The sequence below is a fragment of the Adelges cooleyi genome, unplaced genomic scaffold, assembly GCF_023614345.1.
Source record: "Adelges cooleyi isolate 19-005CV unplaced genomic scaffold, UGA_ACOO_1.1 ACOO_flye_CR_arks_rails_tigmint_CR_PRNA_574, whole genome shotgun sequence".
NCBI classification, from domain to species: Eukaryota; Metazoa; Arthropoda; class Insecta; order Hemiptera; family Adelgidae; genus Adelges; species Adelges cooleyi.
Window position 1 is genome coordinate 6,889,956 of NW_026096268.1, and position 19,688 is coordinate 6,909,643.

Below are 19,688 nucleotides of genomic sequence, written 5' to 3' on the forward strand. Positions count from 1 at the left end.
ATGCTGCGGTCTACCGTTGTCCGCCTGTGTAGTGTGTGTACACTGTACACTGCCCGATTGTCTTTTTAAAAATTTTTAACAGTGAATTGTGTACAAGATCTATACTATATCATTTTGTAAATACTCTGTAGTCACTAGTCAGTAGATATTTCAGAATTTGGACACGGTCGTCAAGAACATAAATTATTTATATAAGAGAAGTTTGTTCGTTCGTTCATTTATAATGTTTTACCACGACTATTACAACGTTGATCCTTTCAAACCGGTAAACGTGGAATTCAACATGTTCACGTTAGAGGAAGTGAAGAAATTATCAGTGGCTCGTATAGATTCACTTATTTCATTCACTCCGCTTGGTGAACCAGTTCAGGGTGGGTTATACGATATCCGGCTTGGACCATCCTTTATGGGTGGAGGTAAATGTATGACATGTAATCAAAATAACCAGTCTTGTCCAGGCCATTTTGGACACATCGATTTACCTTGCCCTGTAGTGAACCCACTTTATTCCACTGTGGTCATTCACATATTAAAATTATGTTGTTTGTCGTGCTACAAAGTCCTATTACCTCGTCAGAATACATTGTTATTAGCGGCTCAATTAAAACTTGTGGACAATGGTCAACTAGTGGACGCCTATAATTTACAAAACGAGATCAATGGCTTAAATGACGAGGATGATGAACGACACCTATCAACTGATGAGATTGAAGGAGTTATTGATTTGTACTTAAAAAGATATATACAAGAGGATGAAATTGCATACATGAAGAATGCTGATGAAATACGACAAACTTTTATAGCTGAAACTCTTCATCAAGTAAGTAAAATATTAAGTATTTTACTTTTTAAAATTTAAAATTGTTATATTTTTGTATTTCATCAATTACATAACCTGGTTATAATCATACTATTAACCTTTTATCCATTTGTCTTCAGGTTAGGTATTAACACTTGTTTAATTTATGTGTTGTATAGGTCACAAGACGTAAAGGTTGTTTATATTGTAAAGCACCGCTTTCAACAGTTTCTAAATCATTTTCAAAAATTACTATTTCCCATGGGACCAAATCAAAAAAAGTTAAAGGATATTTGTTTCCACAGGAAATTAAAAATCTCTTAAGGCAAATATGGATAAATGAAAAACATTTTATAGCTGCACTGTTGCCGGTTTTGGCTAGAATCGACAGTGAATACCCGACAGATGCATGTTTTATGACAGAAATTCTTGTCACACCTTCTAATTTAAGACCAAACCTTATGGTTAGAGGGAAAATAGTGGAAAGTCCTAGAAATGCAACTTATAAATCAATTATAAGAGAAGCTAAATTAATACAGTATATACATTTATTACAAGATTACGCTGAGGGTCAAGAAATTCCAGAAGATATTATTGAGCTGGTTAGAGACAGCCAGGGACAGGACAATGTAGAAAAAGTACAAATAGGTATGCACAATTTACAAATGTGTGTTGACGCCCTTCTTGATGGAACGGCAATAAAATCACTAAGTTCGAAGGAATCGTCAGTTCGAATTGGCTTGAAACAATTACTAGAAAAAAAATCTGGCATAATTCGACAAAATATGATGGGCAAACGTGTTGATTATTTTGCGCGGTCTGTTATTACACCAGATCCTTGCTTAGATATTGACCAAATTGGTATTCCAGTAGAATTTGCTAAAAAATTGACTTATCCTATAGCTGTGACTGACTGGAATATTAAAGGACTGCATGGTATTGTTTTAAATGGTCCAAATCACTATCCAGGTGCTAACTTAATTGAAAGTGACGTGGGAACCGTTAAATGGTTGTCTGCATCAAACAAGTCACGTCGTGAAGCTCTGTCTAAAACACTTTTTTGCCAAGGCCCGAATTCCAGAGGTCCTCAAATTGTTCATCGTCATGTCGTTGATGGAGACATGATGCTTGTCAACCGACAACCTTCTTTGCATAAGCCAAGTATAATGGCCCACAGAGTGAAAGTTCTAAAAGGAGAAAAAACATTACGTTTACATTACGCTAATTGCAAAGCTTATAATGCAGATTTTGATGGTGATGAGATGAATGTGCATTTGCCCCAAAGTGAGTTGGCCAAATGCGAAGCACAAGAACTCGCTAGCGTGGTTAATCAGTATTTAGTACCGCGCGACGGAACTCCACTGAGTGGCCTTATTCAAGATCATATTATATCAAGTGTACGAATGACGATTAGAGGTCGTTTTTTTACTCGCAGAGAGTACATGTACTTTGTTTATCAAGCTCTAAGCTCGTTGGATCAGGATATCAAAACTCTTCCACCAGCTATCCTTAAACCTGTAATGTTGTGGTCTGGAAAACAAATAATATCCACATTGATTATCAACCTGACTCCTGTTAATCGTAAGACATCAATTAATTTGTTTTCCAAAACTAAACTGGAACAAAAGTTTTGGAAAAACCCAAACAACTTTGAATACCCCAATTTACTTTCCGAATTTAATGTAATTATACGTGATGGTAATTTAGTATCTGGAATTCTTGATAAAAATCATATCGGAGCATCTACCTACAGTTTAATTCATTGTTTTTATGAATTGTATGGGGGGAAATATTCTTCAAAATTACTAAGCGCATTCAGCAAATTATTTACCGTTTATTTACAATTTGATGCATTTACTCTTGGCGTGGAGGATATTTTAGTGACTGATAAAGCTAATTATCAACGAGAAATGGCCATTAACGAGTCAAAAAATGCTGGAATATTAGCTGCATTAGAATCTCTTGGTATCGAATCCTTACCTGAAGACGTTCTAATGAAGAAGTTGGGTGAATCGTATAGTAAAATTGCTCATTTTTCATCATTGGTCGATAGAAATTATAAAAAACATCTACAGCCATATACCAATAAAATTACCAAGTCATGCGTCCCGAAAGGTCTGCTTCAACCATTTCCTGAAAACAATTTGCAACTCATGGTACAATCAGGAGCCAAAGGATCTACTGTAAATACTATACAGATATCTTGTTGTTTAGGTCAAATTGAGTTAGAAGGAAAACGACCACCACTCATGATATCTGGTCGCTCACTACCAAGTTTTCCACCGTTTGATACATTACCCAAAGCTGGAGGATTTATCGGAAGTCGTTTTATGACTGGAATTCAGCCTCAAGAATTTTTTTTTCATTGTATGGCAGGTCGTGAAGGTCTTATAGATACAGCTGTAAAAACCAGCAGAAGTGGTTACTTACAGCGTTGTTTAGTCAAACACTTGGAGAGTCTTATTGTAAACTACGATATGACTGTCAGGGATAGTAATGGAAGTGTTATTCAATATTTGTATGGTGAAGATGGTTTAGAAGTTACAAAAAGTAGTTTTTTTAACAAAAAACAATTTGGATTTTTGGTTGATAATATAGACTCTTTTAGAGCGTTGAAACAAATTAGAAATGACGAGTACTATAAAGAAATAGATGATAGATTAGAAGAAATCAAATCTGCTATATTAAAAAAAAATAACGAGAAGAAATCCATCAGGGAGAGTGGATTTCTGAGTTGGTGTAAAGAAAATTCTATAATGAAGTGTGAGAAAAATGATAAGATAAAAAATGGTCGTTATAAAAGAGATACAAAATTATGTAAGAAATGGAATGAATTAGATGATGGTGTAAAAAAAAAGTAAGTTGACCGTATTTAAAGAATATTATTCATACTTTTAACATGATTTTGTTATCAATAGTTACGCTATTAGTACTGGAAAGATACCAGATCCAGTTAGTGCTACTTTTCATCTGGGAGGCCATTATGGCTTGATTTCAGAAAAAATGGACTTATCGATTGATGATTATTTTAATGAAAAGTATGTCACTATTAAAATAATAAAATTGAGATTTTTATTTTATTAACATTTTGTTTTTAGTGAAAATGATCAAAGTAAAAAATTGAAAAGAAATGCTAAAGAGTCTATCCGAATTAAAGCGATGGCAGCCACAGCAGCAGCAGGCGAACCAGTCGGATGCATTGCTGCTCAATCTGTTGGTGAACCGTCTACCCAAATGACATTAAACACGTTTCATTTTGCTGGTCGTGGTGAAATGAATGTAACGTTAGGTATACCAAGACTGCGTGAGATCCTTATGATGGCTACAAAAACCATTAAAACTCCTTCAATGGAGATACCGTTTATACCATCCGAAAAGTAAAATATAAACTTTTGTTGTCAATTGTCAATTATTTAATGTATTAACCACAAATTATTACTTTATCTTATAGTATTGAAGAAAAATCAGAGGCATTAAGAAAACTCATGTCTAAAATAACTTTGAAGGATGTTCTTTCTAAAATACAAGTACAAGAGAAAGTGAAATTAAGACCAATCAGACATACATGCTACGACTTAATATTGCATATATTACCGCACCGATGCTACGAATCAACTACTCATGTTACTCCTAAAACAGTAATGAAGTTTATCAAGCATCAATTTCCAATAAGCCTACATAAAATGTTTGACAAATACTTGTCCAATAATTTTAGCGGAGAGTTAATTTCAGAAGAAGCTAAAAGAGTACTAAAAATGAACAGGGAACATTTTGATGAAGACAACGCGTTGGTTGGTATAATTAATTATGTTTGTATGCATAAGCCAAAATACTTTGAAATTTTAGTGGCCATATTTTCATAGTCTGATAAAATGTTGGACCATGTGTTACATCTAGATATATTGATGTTATATATAAAAAAAAATCCATAGTAAAGTCAATATTGAAATGATTACCAAGTTTTTAGTTAAAAAATAAATACTATGAAATCAGATATATTTTTATTTTTCTATTTTCTTGGTATATTTTTTCTTTGGACCGAGACTTGAGTTTCATTCAATTTAATTTGTTACAGTATTTTATTTAGATGTAACTTACTGCAAGTTTACTATTTACAATAAACTATTTCATATAGGATGATGTTGAACTTCAAGAAAGTAAATCCAAAACAATCAACAACGATGATTCAGACAGTGAATCAGAAGCAGGAGAATTTGATTCTACAGCTATGAAAAGAAAGTTTGTACTTATTACAGCAACTATTATATTTATTGTTTTTGCATATATCTTAAATGTTTGAAATTAATTGCGTTTATTGGGGCTTGGTGGTTTAGATATAAATACCAAAATTTGTTAAGAATAAAAACAACATTATTGTATTTAATTTATAAAATTCGCCAGTACTTAAGTATGGCAGAATATTTAGTTATTTTTCTCGTTCTTATTTTTTAGAGCACAGACGGAAGAATATGATTATGAAAAGGATGAGGACGATCCACCGAGTGATGGAGAAATTAAAGCTAATGACAGTCATAGTGAATTTGAAACTTCAATCAAGATAGAAAACCATTTTGTGGATGATGAAAATAACGTTTTGGCTAAAGAAAAAAATGTTCAAGAATTGAAATTGGTTAAAAATGACTTTTCTGGTGTTACAATTGACGTTTATAAGTAATACTACAGATTTTAAAGATATATCACTATGATAATTAGAAAAAGTTAATATATTTATTATTTCAGAACTGATAGAGAAAATCTGTTATGGGCTAAAGTCAGAGTGACCGTGCCCTTAGAATTTAAAAGACTCGACTTAACCTCGTTGCTCAAAGACTTAGTAGAACGTGTAGTAATACATGAAATACCAGGTATTAATCGAGCGATTTTAACTGAGGTAAACAGCAGGACTGTGTTGAAAACTGAAGGATCTCGAGGAGTAGCTGAACTATTTAGATTTCAAGATTTAGATCTAAATGCGTTATATTGTAATGATATTCAAATGATGTTAAACACGTATGGTGTTGAAGCTGCTAATAGAGTAATTATTAATGAAGTTAAAAACGTGTTCAAGGTTTGTTCAATTTTGAATCATATTGTATAATAATATTTATTTTTGTATCAGTTTTAAGTTGTGTTTAAATTTCAGGTGTATGGAATTAATGTAGATACTCGTCATCTGTCTCTTATAGCCGATTACATGACTTATGATGGCACGTACAAACCATTAAATCGACTTGGTATGAATGGTTGTCCATCACCACTACAACAAATGTCATTTGAATCTACTTTAAATTATTTAAAAAAAGCTACAGCTCGAGGTCTAAAAGATAATTTGGTATCTCCTTCAAGTTCCCTGATTGTTGGTCAACAAGCTAAAATTGGAAGTGGACTTGTCAAACTATTATGGCAATAAAGTTTTTCTGTCAAACGGTTAAAATTAATGTATTCATTGTTATTTTTATAAAAGTTGTATAGTTACAATATTGTTATTTTTTCTTAATTTGAATAAAAAAAAATGTTAAAATATGTACATTTGACATTGTAGAATAAATCAGCCCAATAAATCTAAAGTTGTCATGCAAACGAAAAAAAAACACAATTAAACACATCAGTTCCACATTGAGTCTAAAAATAGTGTAATTGTGCGAAGATAAAGATGTTTTTTTAGTGTAAAATAGAACTATACATTTATTTGAAAATGTTATGTACATCGGTTAATTAGTATTTCGAAATGGCCTTAAACAATAAATAAAAAAGTACTTCCAATTGTGAAAAGACTGAAAACAAGATATATTAAATGTTTTTCTATATCTAATTTATGTAAAAAAAATTAAAATGGTAGTTTTTTAAAATTCAAATATAAGAGTAACTTTAAAACGACTAACAGCATTCATCACATACATATTTTGAATTAAAAAAAACTGTGCCAAATAAAAGTGTCAAGTTATATTTCTATTTTGTGTTGCTTGTATTTTTGTTGACATCTCAAGTGTCTCGTTAATAATATAAATTATTCAAATCTCAATTTTTCCAAGTATAATGCCAAATGATTTTCTATATAAATATTTTATCAACACATAGTGGACCATAGACGTTTACTTTTTACCTAAACATTGTTAAGCTTCTTTAGCTATTTTTTTAAAGTGTTCGGAGATGTTTTTAATACAATATTACAATTTTCTTCAAGAATCAAGATATAAAGTACAGAATAGACTAAATTTAGTCTATTCTGTGTATAAAGTATAAACTTTACCTACCCATGTCATATTATAAAATATGGTTCAATATACATTATACATTATTTTAGTTTATTCATGGATAGTATACCGTGGTAAGTGATGTAAGGTTGTAACCAAAATTTAAGATAAAATGAAATATTATCATAATCTATGATACCCATAACCGAGTTCATGTGCTCAATTTAAATATGTAATAACATAACCTTAGTTTTCAGTAGTTGGTGTTTTTTACGATTCGTTTGGTATTCGTTGCCGTCTGCCGAACAAATGTTATTTGAAATTTAAAATTTTTGTATATTTACCGACTTTTGTAGCTCCTATTTGTTGCACATATTGGTTTACTTATAAAAAGACAAAAGTTCAACGATAATGTCTGTGAGCGCACTTACAGTGACCGGTTCCCGAACGTCGGGAACCCCCATTCGAACTCAAAATGTGATGGCTGCAAGCGCTATTGCGAACATAGTAAAGAGTTCTTTAGGTCCAGTTGGGTTGGACAAAATGTTGGTAGACGACATAGGGGTAAGAGAAATATTTATGTTTTATCACTGGGTCCATACATCCATTTAACCAATTATGCGACCGACGGATAACCGAAAAAGCCATTTTTATTACCATTAGCATTGTGAACAGCTAAATTTAAATTATATGAAAATAGTTATAGCATTTAAAACATCAAAGACCTAACATTCAAATATATTTAAGACAAATGTTCAAATTCGCATTGGAATGAATGGTTCAGTCTCATGTGGATGAGGCGGAAAGCCATAGAAAGATCATTATTTGAACATGCATTAAGTACATTTTTATTAATGAATACAAATTTGTTTGGTTTTAATTGCATCCTTACAGCAACTTAAAATATATAATTATTAAATATTGATATGGGAGACAATAAACTTGATTAATAATCATGATAGTAAAATGTCAATGTGACTCATTTACCTACTAGCTAAAACCCAAATAATATATTAAACTAACAAAAATATTATTTTGTTTGCTCAAGGATGTCACAGTTACCAATGATGGTGCAACCATTTTGAAATTGCTAGATGTTGAACACCCTGCAGCTCGAGTTCTTGTTGAGTTAGCTCAATTGCAAGATGAAGAAGTTGGCGATGGAACGACTTCAGTTGTGAGCATAATTTAAATCATCTCTTTATATTATTAAAAAAAATTTAATGTGTCTTTTATTTTGTTAGGTTATAATTGCTGCCGAATTACTAAAAAATGCTGATGAGTTGGTTAAACAGAAGATTCATCCAACTTCTATCATCAGTGGTTATCGTTTGGCTTGTAAAGAGTCGTGCAAATACATACAAAACAATTTAACAGTTGGCGTTGATGATTTGCGTCGTGATTGGTTGGAAAATGCTGCTACGACATCAATGTCTAGCAAATTAATTATGGCAGATTCAGAATTTTTTTCTAAAATGGTTGTAGATGCTTGTATGTTAGTTAAACGTCCATCTGACAAACGAGGTGGTGTATCTGTTCCTATTAAGACCATTAATGTACTTAAGGCTCATGGCAAAAGTGCCAGAGAAAGTCTACTTATTCAAGGATATGCCTTAAATTGTACTGTAGCATCTGAGGCAATGGTGAAAAAAGTTACAAACGCAAAAATAGCATGTTTGGATTTTTCTTTGCAAAAGACTAAAATGAAATTAGGTGTTCAAGTTATGGTGAATGATGTTGATCAACTTGAAGCTATTAGACAAAGAGAATCTGATATAACAAAAGAACGGGTACAGAAAATATTAGCAACTGGGGCTAATGTCATTTTATGTACAGGCGGTATTGATGATATTTGTTTAAAATATTTCATTGAAGCCAAAGCATTAGCTGTACGTCGTGTAAAAAAAATTGATTTGAAGAGAATCGCTAAAGCCACTGGTGCAACTTTTTTGACTTCTTTAACAAACATGGAAGGAGAAGAAAGCTTTGAAAGTTCTTCTCTCGGTGAAGCTGCAGAAGTTGTTCAAGATCAAATATCTGATGACGAACTGATTATTGTCAAAGGACCTAAGGCTCAGAGTGCTGCTTCAATGATATTGAGAGGACCCAACGATTTTTATTGTGATGAGATGGAACGTTCAATTCACGATGCTTTATGTGCAGTACAACGTGTGCTTGAATCTAAATCGGCTGTGGCTGGCGGAGGTGCTGTTGAAGCCGCATTATCTATATACTTAGAAAACTTCGCAACTTCTCTAAGTTCAAGAGAACAATTGGCTATTGCAGAGTTTGCACGTTCTTTGCTAGTCATCCCTAAAACTTTGGCTATTAATGCTGCCCAAGACGCCACCGAATTGGTTGCTAAATTGAGATCATACCACAATGAGAGCCAAACCAGTAGTGAGAATGATGTATACAAATGGTATGGATTGGACTTGGAAGAAGGTGAAATTCGTGATAATTTAAAAGCTGGAGTTTTAGAACCAGCAGTTTCTAAAATTAAGTCGTTGAAATTCGCTACAGAGGCTGCAATTACCATTCTTAGAATAGACGATATGATCAAGTTAGACCCGGAACAAAAAGGAGGACGTGGTGGATATCAGCAAGCTTATGATGCAGGAGAACTTTAAACATAATTTTAGTATTAAAATAATTTGCATAATATGTTTAACATTGTTACGTTACTAACATTTTTCAATACAATTGTATAATGTACACTGGAAAAAATTTCAGAATGTTTACATATTTAAATTTTAATCTTTATTTAACTTTCCTAATTTTTGTCCATAACTATAATTTATGGTTTCATAAAAAACATGAGTAACACATTTTTTTTAGTGTTTTTTTTATTTTTGTACAGGGCTATTTTGAATAGGTTTATATAAAAATAATAAAATTTATCATTTCTACTACACCATGTATGATTTTTTTGTCTAACAATTGAAACATTTCTTTTTTATGCAGTAGAAATTACTATTTAAGAATATGTAATAGATTTTTCATAAAAAGTATATACAGTATATATAGAAAATTAATTAGCATATTTATACGGTATCTGAATACTACTACTAATAGTTTGATTATAACCTGTTATAAAAGATGCATTTCAAATTTCCACTAATAACTTTCAATAAACGCAATACTAATTAGACTTACAAATTATAGTTTAATTTGATTCATCATAATGTTTAAATCTTTATTTTCGTATTTGTTGAATATGACAAAAATTGATCAGCTTTTTTTTGACAACAGGATGGCTTAATAAGTATCATAGGTATGATATTAACCGGACTTGAAAACACATTTTTAAATTTATATTACCGTGTAATCATAATGGAATTTCAAATAAAAATAATAAGGAGTGTTTTTATCTATCATAAAATACTTTATTTTGAAGTATTGGATATGAAATGTAAATGTAACTGCCTTATTTTACACTCTATATTCCCAAAAATAATTTATTTAAATAAACATTTATCTTACATAGATAGGTAAATCATAATATAAGTAAAAATATAATCCCATTATAAAAGTAAAAACAACTATAACAAAATATAATAATATTTGTTAGCTAAAAAGATGTTTATCAAGAAATATTACTGGCCGATACTAATAAAATTTTTTTTCAAATAATCTTAAGCTAAATATTTAAAACGTCTATTAATTTCTAATTACATACTTATTTGAATTCCAAATTAAAAATAATGAAGACGCGAGAAACATATTTAATTAATACTAAGAACAATTTTATTCAACATATTACAAAAACTGTTATTAATCAAAAATACTCTGTAGAAAAGCTGTTATAGAATTTTACAACTATAAAATTGAGTTGCATGTCAATTAAGATATTCTTTTAAGAGAAATAATTACTTATTATGAAAATTACTATACACCTTAAACTAGTTATTTTATATACAGTTATATAACCATAAAAAGCATTTAATGGTAAATTGTACTGTTTAGTTATCTAGGCTACTCTGTTTTTTTTTTATTTGAGCACTAATAAGGTTCTTTTTGCACTCTAAGTTAACTATTTTACACAACATATTTTTAGCAATACTTAACTTTATTATTTAGTAGTGATGTGACAAAATCTTTGGACGACGATCAAGAGCTAACCAAATTTTTAGTACTTTCTTTTTAAAAACTGTAGTCGATTTTACAAATTTTCAGTAATTTTATATTTAGTACAGTTTGTAAATTAAATTAAGAAGAAAAAAAAACTAAGTATATTATTAATCAATTATAACTCATTATTTGTGCCGCCAGGTGTAAATATGTCTCAATAAAAGTTGGAATAATTTCTTAAAAATAAAAATTCTGTTCGACATACAAAAAAAATTTAGATTCATCACATCACTATTATTTAATCATTAACATTATATACAGCCGGTCTCAAAAAGTGTAAGCTAATAACAAATCTGAAAAATAGTGAATAAATTCACTATGTTTAAAATAGGGACTTACACATTTATATAAATGTTTATAAACAAATTACAGTTATAGCTAAGCAAGTTCTGAAAACATTTTACAACAAAAAAAACCGAGACACTAGCATCATATTTAATGAACATTTGTACATGAAAATATATTTTTATGTTTTATAGATAATTGTTACAATAAGAAACCACATAAACAGTGTTAACATAAAAAAGGAAGGATAGAATATATTTTTACATTTATCTTAATCGTATTTATGAGCAAACAATTTATGACTATAATAATATATATCTAATAAACAATTATAGTCATATAAAAAAATTAGTAGCTTATATTTAAATTTTATTCAAATATATCAAATCCAATTTAACAATACTTTTATTAACAGTTTAATATCAAATGTAAAATTAATAAAATAAATATAACCCTTTAAAAACTAATAGAAAGTTAGTTTTGAATTTGAATTAAATATTTTACATTTTTGTTATAAGAATTTTTCTGGGGATAAAGAATACATATAAGTATATAAATTATACAATACCATTAAGTAGTTAGTATTCTATGAAATAAAACAATAGTTTTTTTATAAATGGGAAAGTTCACAAAAACGAACAAAGAAATAATCGAGAGCTACAATAATGAGATCCTAATATTCAGGTGATCTTTTAATACGTATCACCAATAAATCCCGTAAATAATAATATACTAATATTTATCGGTATATTAATATGATAAAAAAATAGTATACATTTCATTCTTACATGTTTTAAACCTTATCACTTTAAGCTTAAATAGAATACAACTTTTGCTTATTTAAACGACAATTAAAATATCTGCCCAATTAAAAAATAAAGTAAAAAGAACATAATTATTGAAATCATACAGGTTAAGCAGAGAAGCAGGAGGTAACCATATTATTAAATATAACTTATACCCATCATTCTGTCTTAGTACTATAAAGTTATATATAAAACTGACGAGACAGATTAATATACTTAGCGAAGAAATTAAATAAATACAAATATTGATGCCATTTAAAAATATATAATGAAAACAAAATGGTTAAATAACAAAATATATATAATTATTACACGTATACAATCATAACAAAAATTATAATTAAATGTTACGAATTTCAACGGGCTTATATTAAAAGATTCACCATGTATACATTGTTATTAAATGGATACATTAACAGCATAATAATATACCCAATAAAAATAATCATTAACGAAAAAATATAAAAATATGGTATATAATATTATGTGAAAAATACACTCTAAAATAAATTGTTGTTTATTTTTTATATAAAATATTGAATTTTCATTTTTTTTTAAATGTACATAATAGGCATGTGTAACAGTATCAGTAACTTATTAATAATTTGTCATGAGATTATAAAACATTTATGTATATTTATTTATAAAAAGGTACAATAATAGTTTTCGTTTTCAACGAAAACTATATCATGCACGTCGATAACAAGATATTAAGTAAGTACATTATAATTACAAAATAAAATATAATGGAGCGGATTTTCCATACAAGTATTCATTAAAAAAATGGCACACGCATTAGTTATGAAATTCCAGAAAAACCTAGTTGTAACAAGTTTATTTGAAAAACTGTTTTAGTTTTTACAACCACAATATTAATTACAAAAATATTTAGAAATTATACACCTTATGTTTGTAGTCTATTGGCAGCTAAGGCTTTTTAAAAATTCTTCATAGGACTGGTTTTTGTAAAACTTTTAAATATTAATATTAATATTATGATTTTGCATGGCACCCAAAGTTGCTAAGGTTTTCTTAATGCGTAGGGCCGTAAGTCGAGCAGATGCTGTATGATACCAACATTCTTGCATTAATTTGCTCATAGTTTGTAAACACTAAATATTTAAAAAATAATTTAATACACACAATGAAATAGCAATTCATTATTGCAAATTGCATTAGTTACTTACCGGGTACGCATTCCACCGTTGAGGTATAAGAGGTCGTTTCATCTCGGAGCAAACAACTTTGCGCATTTCATCAATTGTTGGATCTGATGGAACACTATCATAGTAGGGTAATTGATAGTCTTCGTGTATATTTCCCACATTACATCTTCTAGTAATTTCCCATAATATCAAGCCCAGTGCATAAACATCACCTCGTTTAAAGGAATCAAAATGATTCATGTTAATTGTCTCTTCCAATACCTACAAATAGTTTTATTAAAAAACATGTTAATATTTCATAACATAGCTAAAGTGAACTCTAGTAATTATACCTCTGGTGCCATATATCGTTTAGTGCCTACTCTATGGTTTAACGGTATATCTACAGTGTCCATAGAAGTGTCATAACGTACAGCAAGTCCTAAGTCCCCAATAGCACAAGTTCCATTAGATTTAACTAATATATTCTTTGACTTGAGATCACGATGCGCAATTGCTGGTTTACCTAAAATAATTAATATTACACAATTATTATTATTATTAATCATATATATTTATGCAATTCAAATCTATTTACATAAAACAATACAACTTTGTTTTACACACAACTATTTTATAATACCTTGGGTGCCAACAATTTCCATATGTAAATGGGCCAGACCAGTTGAAATTGATAAGGCCATACGGATCATTCCATTTGTGTCTACAGTAGTTCGGTTTAAGAAATCAAACAATGATCCATTTTCATGATAGTCGGTTATTAGCCATAACTGAGTCCATGTCCCATTATCTAAAAATTAAGTTAAATAATAATAATTACATTTTTTTTCAAAACTGTTAGTATTAACATAATATGTGGCGTTATAACAAAGTGGAATAATTGTTATTTTACCTTTATTATCTGCCGCAATAAATCCCAAGATGTTATCATGTCTCAACATAACAGTTTGATAAATTTCCGCCTCTCTAAACCAAGAACGTTCTTCTCTGGAAGAAAATATTTTAACAGCCACTTGCTCACCACGCCACTTTCCTTGCCAAACTTCACCAAATCGCCCTTTTCCAATGGGCACACCAAGCTGAATTTGACGAGCAATACTCCTCTGGACCAAAAGAGGCAAACCTGAAATTAGAGTACATTTTGTTATGTCTACATCTTGTACGAACTGATTACTATTTTCATAGATTAACAAATATGTTTTGTTGAATAAAACCCTTAACATAACTTAACCATAAATAATAGTAATATAATAATGAAGTGTGATAATCATTTAATTAAATACATTTTATCATTTGTAAAAATAAATTTAAAAAATTGCTTCATAAGGTGCTTTATTTCAACATATATTTAACAGATTTTTATTTACCTGATCCTGACCCACTAGTAGTCATTTCAATCATATCTCTTAGAGATACGGCTGCAGTTAAAATAGGTTGTTGGTCAGAAGCTATGTTTCGAGGAGTTGGTAAATATCTTATGTTATGGCGCTTATTTGAACCAGCCAAGAAGTTCATTATCAGCATAACCACTAAACATACAACTCCTATGGGTCCAGCTATTATAATAGCTAATTGCCATGTACCTAATCGATCTTTACTCCTGCGATTATTTTCACCATCTAAATCATCATATACATTATACATACAAGGTTACAAATTAACATCCTTAAAATAAATTAATAAAATGATCAATAAAATACGCAGTGAACTTGATCAAGGTTATTTCTTTTTTCATATAGGCGACTGTTTTTTTTAAAGAATATATAATAATAATAGGCAACAATTATTGTATGTATTCATATAGCATGTACAGAAAAAAAATAAATTCAGTGTAGAAACAAAAATAATAAAATATTAATGTTATAAATATTTTCTACAAGAAGGTAGACTATATAAATTTGATTCATTACATTTTGTGAGTACGGTTAATTAAATTTTACAGTAGGCTGCTATCAACTTCACTGTTTAAGAACATAATAAGTTTAGACACATAACATGTAAAGCTTTCACAAAAAATTTATACTTACCAGTGTAGTAATTTTAAATATACTTTTATTATAACACAAATCTATTTTACAAGCATTTTTACAGGAAATCCATGCAATGTTAATAAGTAAAGAAAAATTCTACCTGGAAGCTTGACATGTAGTGCCGGTTTCAGATCTTTGTTACAAAAGTCATACTCCTTACAACACTCAGTTACAAAAGAATCGTTATGTTTGTTAGGGTAATGACACACCAAAGGTTTTTCTCGTGGAATCACAATGAAATTTTCCAAACACCTAAAATTGAGCACACAGTTATAAAATTCAAACATGTTAGTCAACATTGGCTATTTGTTATTAGTTTTGAAAAAAAAACCTTTGAAGCCTCCACAAATATTAAAATATTTTATTCTCTAAAATTAGAAAATACAGATGACTAATGTTTGTTAAAATGTAAAGGTAGTATTTTAACCAAAATAATATTAGTATAAAAAAAAATCACATAAACTTCACAATAGTTAAGATAGGTCACACATAAAAAAAGAGACCTGTAGATTTAGCTTCAACTAATTTTGGGTACAACTGACGATTGCAATAGTTTCGATCCTGGCAACACAACATTGAATATTCATCCCGAAATTTTCTCCGAAAACAATTATTAGGTTTTTCTGGTGGAAGAAACTGGTTCTTGTTCAAACAACTTAAATTCAATCCCCAATACAAAAATTAATTTTAATCACATTTCATCGTTGCAATATAAAATTGTAAATTTATTCAAACTCTGTGATAATGAATTAAAACCATTTGTGTTATTTTAATAAACAAATTCATAAAATTATAAATACATGATAGAAAAGTGAAATAATTAGTTTTTTTTAAGAAAAAACAACTGCATAAAAAGATTGAAGAAAATTACTTGGTAACTGAAAACAGTTACCAAAAATGCCTTGTTAACTACTAAAATAGGGTTTTATCATATTTAGTGATAGTCACAAGGATGTTGCGTTTATTGAAAAAATACTTTAACCCAGTTTTGTAGTTACTACCCCTTTATGAACAGCTCTTCAGGCAACTGAAATGCCAGTATTTTTATAAACACAATATTCATATGGACAAACATAGAATTGTAATAATAACACAAATCGTAACATGAACCCAGCCCAATGACCTCAAAAGTCTAGCTCTATTAAAAAAAAAATTTTTTTATACAGTAGATATAAAAGCTTCATCAGTTACAAATTTTAACACATTTGTTACAAAATGTTGGCATAAAATAAGAAAAGCATATTTAAATAAATCAAAATAATGGAATATAAGAAATAAAAAGTATAACCTATGGAATGGCAACAGAATATAAAGATGAATTTATTGTAATATATCATAAATTTATAGATTTTTTACAAATGAATCACTGGAGGTATGGTTTAAGCAATTGTCCAATCATGTTATGATCAAAACAAACGTAAATTTATCAATTTTATGTGCAACCCAATAATACTGTAATACTGATAATATTTTAAAATATTGCTATTTGTTTCATGATTGTATAATTTCTATATTAAAAAAAAACATCCATATAGTTATAAACATTAGAGTATAAACAAATTAAATTTTTTTATTTTTCCATCACTTAAAGTCCAAGTTATTTTAATTTAAAAATTATCAAAGGAGTTTGGGAGTTGGGCAAATAGCAGAGAAAAGATTGAGATGGTTTGGGCAAACTGAAAGAAAAGAAAAAGTGAAAAATTAAAACAAAAGATATCACGGTAAAGAGATTTAGAGGTAGAGAGAGATCGAATAAGAAGTAGTAAGTGTAGTAAATAAGGTATGGAAAGGTGCGAAATGAATGAAGAAATGGTAATGTTAGATTTGTGGGAGGAAACAATTTGGCTATATTGGTATAGGATAAGACGGCAAAAAAAAAAAGATTTAAAGTTATAAAATAAAGGAAAGCTTTGTAAATGAATAATTTAAGAACCCGAATAAAGGTTGTGAAATATACAGCTGGCACATTCTATTATAAGTTTAAAAAATCTTATTCTTACAAAATTAATAAAATTCTATAAATACATAATGTTTAATGTGTTTATGTTACATAAAAGTTTATCTAGAGAAGAAATGTTCATGTATAAATTTAAGTACAGACTATATTTATATATCAAACTACAACGATTATTTTTCAAATTAAAAACACTATCAAAACGTATCTTACCTTGATGAATGAACTGTAACGCCAGTGTCTTTGTTCAGCGATACACTTGAAAAGCAATATCCATCGGTAACGCATGTGAAATTTGTATCGGGACATATGTCACAATAACACTCCAAACCTTAAAATATTAAGGACGTATAAATATATTATACTGATCAATTGTCTTCGATTAAGTTTTTCCAATAGTCAAACTTTACCTTTAACTGAATGAAAGCATAACAATAAAAAGCCAAGGGCCAGCATACACGTCCATGTGGAAGACATTGAAAACAGTATTTTTCTGAAAGCTTCGGCAACGATTTACTCAAAATCTTCCTTTCGTCGTGCTTTACAAGCACAAAGATCTATATTTTCTTCTCACCCGATAAGGGCACATGGTCACATGGACGTGTCATTTGTACTTGACTTGAATTGTTCCCAGCTAGATACCGAGTTCGAGTATTTTCCAAATGAAAAACTGTTTAGTTGACATAATATATAATCCAAGAAACGCACAAATCATAACACGCAAAACGACGAGATTCGAGGATAAAAACATAAATCTCGTAGACTAGAAATACACAAAAACATACGACCGAAAACACGAAAACCAGATAATACCAAAAATATGGTTAACCAGGCTAACCATGGAAAAAGAAATAAAAATGTATGTACCAACTATTACAATATAATCAAGATTTCAAGGAAGAAAATAATAAGTATCGATACGAACTCTAGTGTTCAAGAAGTTTACGGTACATTATAGCGGTACGCGTCAATGGTATCGCCCGTATCGATACATGTCGGATTTTTCCTGATACGTTCACTACAAAAGACCGATACTTACCGATTAAACTTCTTTGAAAATCTTGAATACCATAGAACATAGAATAGCTAAATCAGAATGGACACTAATAAGAAATAACATGTCCAGCATAGGCAGATGGTGAAATCAGACCCCGGACAATGATAAAAAGTAATACGGGGGAAAATACTCATCACACAAAAATGCGGTGGCCATCTTCTTAAGGCTATCCCACAATAATGTTACATCTATACATTATTATTTTTAGTTGTGCTGTGTATAGAGTAACACAATATAATACTAATAAAAACTCTACAAAATTGTGTCACTTTTTAGTTTACATTCAAAGTGACCCTTCTGTTTTTATCTATTCTGCGGCGAAATCACTTCCCGCCGTCGGAGGAAAAATCAGTTTGACCACAGAATAGTCAATAGATAAAAGCATATTTTCCTAAATTAGAATAGAACTACAATTATTCTTATTACAGATACCGAGTGATTTTTTTATCTTACTGTGTAGAATGTAGAACAATAAAATAATTACTTCGTATGAAATATATTTACTAATTACATAATTTAAAAAAAATAAAATGCTATATCATTAATTTTTGTAATGTAATTTCAGACGAAATAAATATTGGGAAAACTATAGGGGGTAATAAATTTATATATTGCACAAATATTCAAGTTTTTAATTAATTATTATATTTTATAATAAACTGATTTACTAACGATTAAAATGACATGTATTGCATATGTGGTATGTAGTGTTGACTGTTGACAGAAACATATCATTTTTATCATACTATTATACATTCGAAACGAAAGAATAATTCTTATTAGGGTCTATGATTGGGAATTAAGCTACACCTATGCTGAGATCCTAAATCAGTAAATAAAGTAAAATTAAACAACTGTTGAAGGGGCCTTAACACTACTATTTATTATTCACTTAAAACTATAGTTTTAAAAAAACATTTAAATTGTTTATAAAATTTACAAGGCACCGATCGTGGCACAATTTAATATTTTTTTTAAATGAACTAATTATTTCTAATTGAAAAATTGTGACTTGAAATTTGTCAATAATGTTTACAATATCAATTACGATATAAATGACTTGCAAATATTTCTAGAGTGAAGGTGCTATTTATCACTACTATAATATCATAAGAGACATTAATAGTATATTTTTTAATTTAATTTTATTTGCTAAATTAAGAACTGGACCCAAGTGCAGTTTAGTTCTCAATCGAGTTTTTCAAAACATTTACTGAAACATATTAATTATTTTGCTGAAAACAACAATGATGTTAGATTTTACCG

The 19,688-nt window shown here is 29.3% G+C and overlaps 3 protein-coding genes across 4 annotated transcripts; 2 read left to right on the top strand and 1 right to left on the bottom strand.

Moving 5' to 3' along the window:
- Positions 1 to 15: 15 nt before the first annotated feature.
- On the top strand, positions 16 to 6,266 carry LOC126843258 (DNA-directed RNA polymerase I subunit RPA1). The gene is made up of 9 exons (XM_050580655.1): positions 16 to 820; positions 979 to 3,656; positions 3,718 to 3,837; positions 3,898 to 4,176; positions 4,251 to 4,590; positions 4,935 to 5,038; positions 5,252 to 5,470; positions 5,540 to 5,867; positions 5,943 to 6,266. Exons 1-9 carry the CDS (start codon positions 224 to 226, stop codon positions 6,207 to 6,209), a joined length of 4,932 nt encoding a protein of 1,643 aa, XP_050436612.1. The 5' UTR covers positions 16 to 223; the 3' UTR covers positions 6,210 to 6,266.
- Positions 6,267 to 7,240: 974 nt separating this feature from the next.
- On the top strand, positions 7,241 to 9,905 carry LOC126843474 (T-complex protein 1 subunit alpha). Its single transcript, XM_050581030.1, has 3 exons — positions 7,241 to 7,557; positions 8,042 to 8,170; positions 8,238 to 9,905. Exons 1-3 carry the CDS (start codon positions 7,405 to 7,407, stop codon positions 9,621 to 9,623), a joined length of 1,668 nt encoding a protein of 555 aa, XP_050436987.1. The 5' UTR covers positions 7,241 to 7,404; the 3' UTR covers positions 9,624 to 9,905.
- A 2,806-nt stretch (positions 9,906 to 12,711) lies between these two features.
- Positions 12,712 to 18,178, bottom strand: LOC126843106 (TGF-beta receptor type-1). 2 transcript variants are annotated; one of them, XM_050580429.1, is made up of 9 exons: positions 17,776 to 18,178; positions 17,579 to 17,696; positions 15,915 to 16,066; positions 14,749 to 15,000; positions 14,274 to 14,504; positions 14,004 to 14,171; positions 13,714 to 13,886; positions 13,403 to 13,642; positions 12,712 to 13,327 (listed from the first exon to the last, which is right to left on the bottom strand). In XM_050580429.1, exons 1-9 carry the CDS (start codon positions 17,840 to 17,842, stop codon positions 13,190 to 13,192), a joined length of 1,539 nt encoding a protein of 512 aa, XP_050436386.1. In that variant the 5' UTR covers positions 17,843 to 18,178; the 3' UTR covers positions 12,712 to 13,189. The 2 variants fall into 2 exon arrangements, with proteins under 2 accessions (XP_050436386.1, XP_050436385.1); XM_050580428.1 differs by lacking the exon at positions 15,915 to 16,066 and adding an exon at positions 15,512 to 15,663 and having other exon boundaries at positions 12,757 to 13,327; positions 17,776 to 18,176.
- Between the last annotated feature and the right edge of the window lie 1,510 nt (positions 18,179 to 19,688).

Excerpts from the sequence above, each read along its gene's own strand:
- LOC126843258 (XM_050580655.1), top strand. The coding sequence starts at position 224 with ATGTTTTACCACGACTATTACAACGTTGATCCTTTCAAACCGGTAAAC. Across the intron at positions 3,838-3,897 it reads GATGATTATTTTAATGAAAA|TGAAAATGATCAAAGTAAAA; the intron begins GTATGTCACTAT and ends TTTTGTTTTTAG. Across the intron at positions 4,591-4,934 it reads TTGATGAAGACAACGCGTTG|GATGATGTTGAACTTCAAGA; the intron begins GTTGGTATAATT and ends TATTTCATATAG.
- LOC126843474 (XM_050581030.1), top strand. The coding sequence starts at position 7,405 with ATGTCTGTGAGCGCACTTACAGTGACCGGTTCCCGAACGTCGGGAACC. Across the intron at positions 7,558-8,041 it reads TGTTGGTAGACGACATAGGG|GATGTCACAGTTACCAATGA; the intron begins GTAAGAGAAATA and ends TGTTTGCTCAAG. Across the intron at positions 8,171-8,237 it reads GCGATGGAACGACTTCAGTT|GTTATAATTGCTGCCGAATT; the intron begins GTGAGCATAATT and ends TTATTTTGTTAG.
- LOC126843106 (XM_050580429.1), bottom strand. The coding sequence starts at position 17,842 with ATGTCTTCCACATGGACGTGTATGCTGGCCCTTGGCTTTTTATTGTTA. Across the intron at positions 15,001-15,914 it reads AGTTGAAGCTAAATCTACAG|ATGGTGAAAATAATCGCAGG; the intron begins GTCTCTTTTTTT and ends ATGATGATTTAG. Across the intron at positions 13,328-13,402 it reads AACGGTGGAATGCGTACCCG|TGTTTACAAACTATGAGCAA; the intron begins GTAAGTAACTAA and ends TTAAATATTTAG.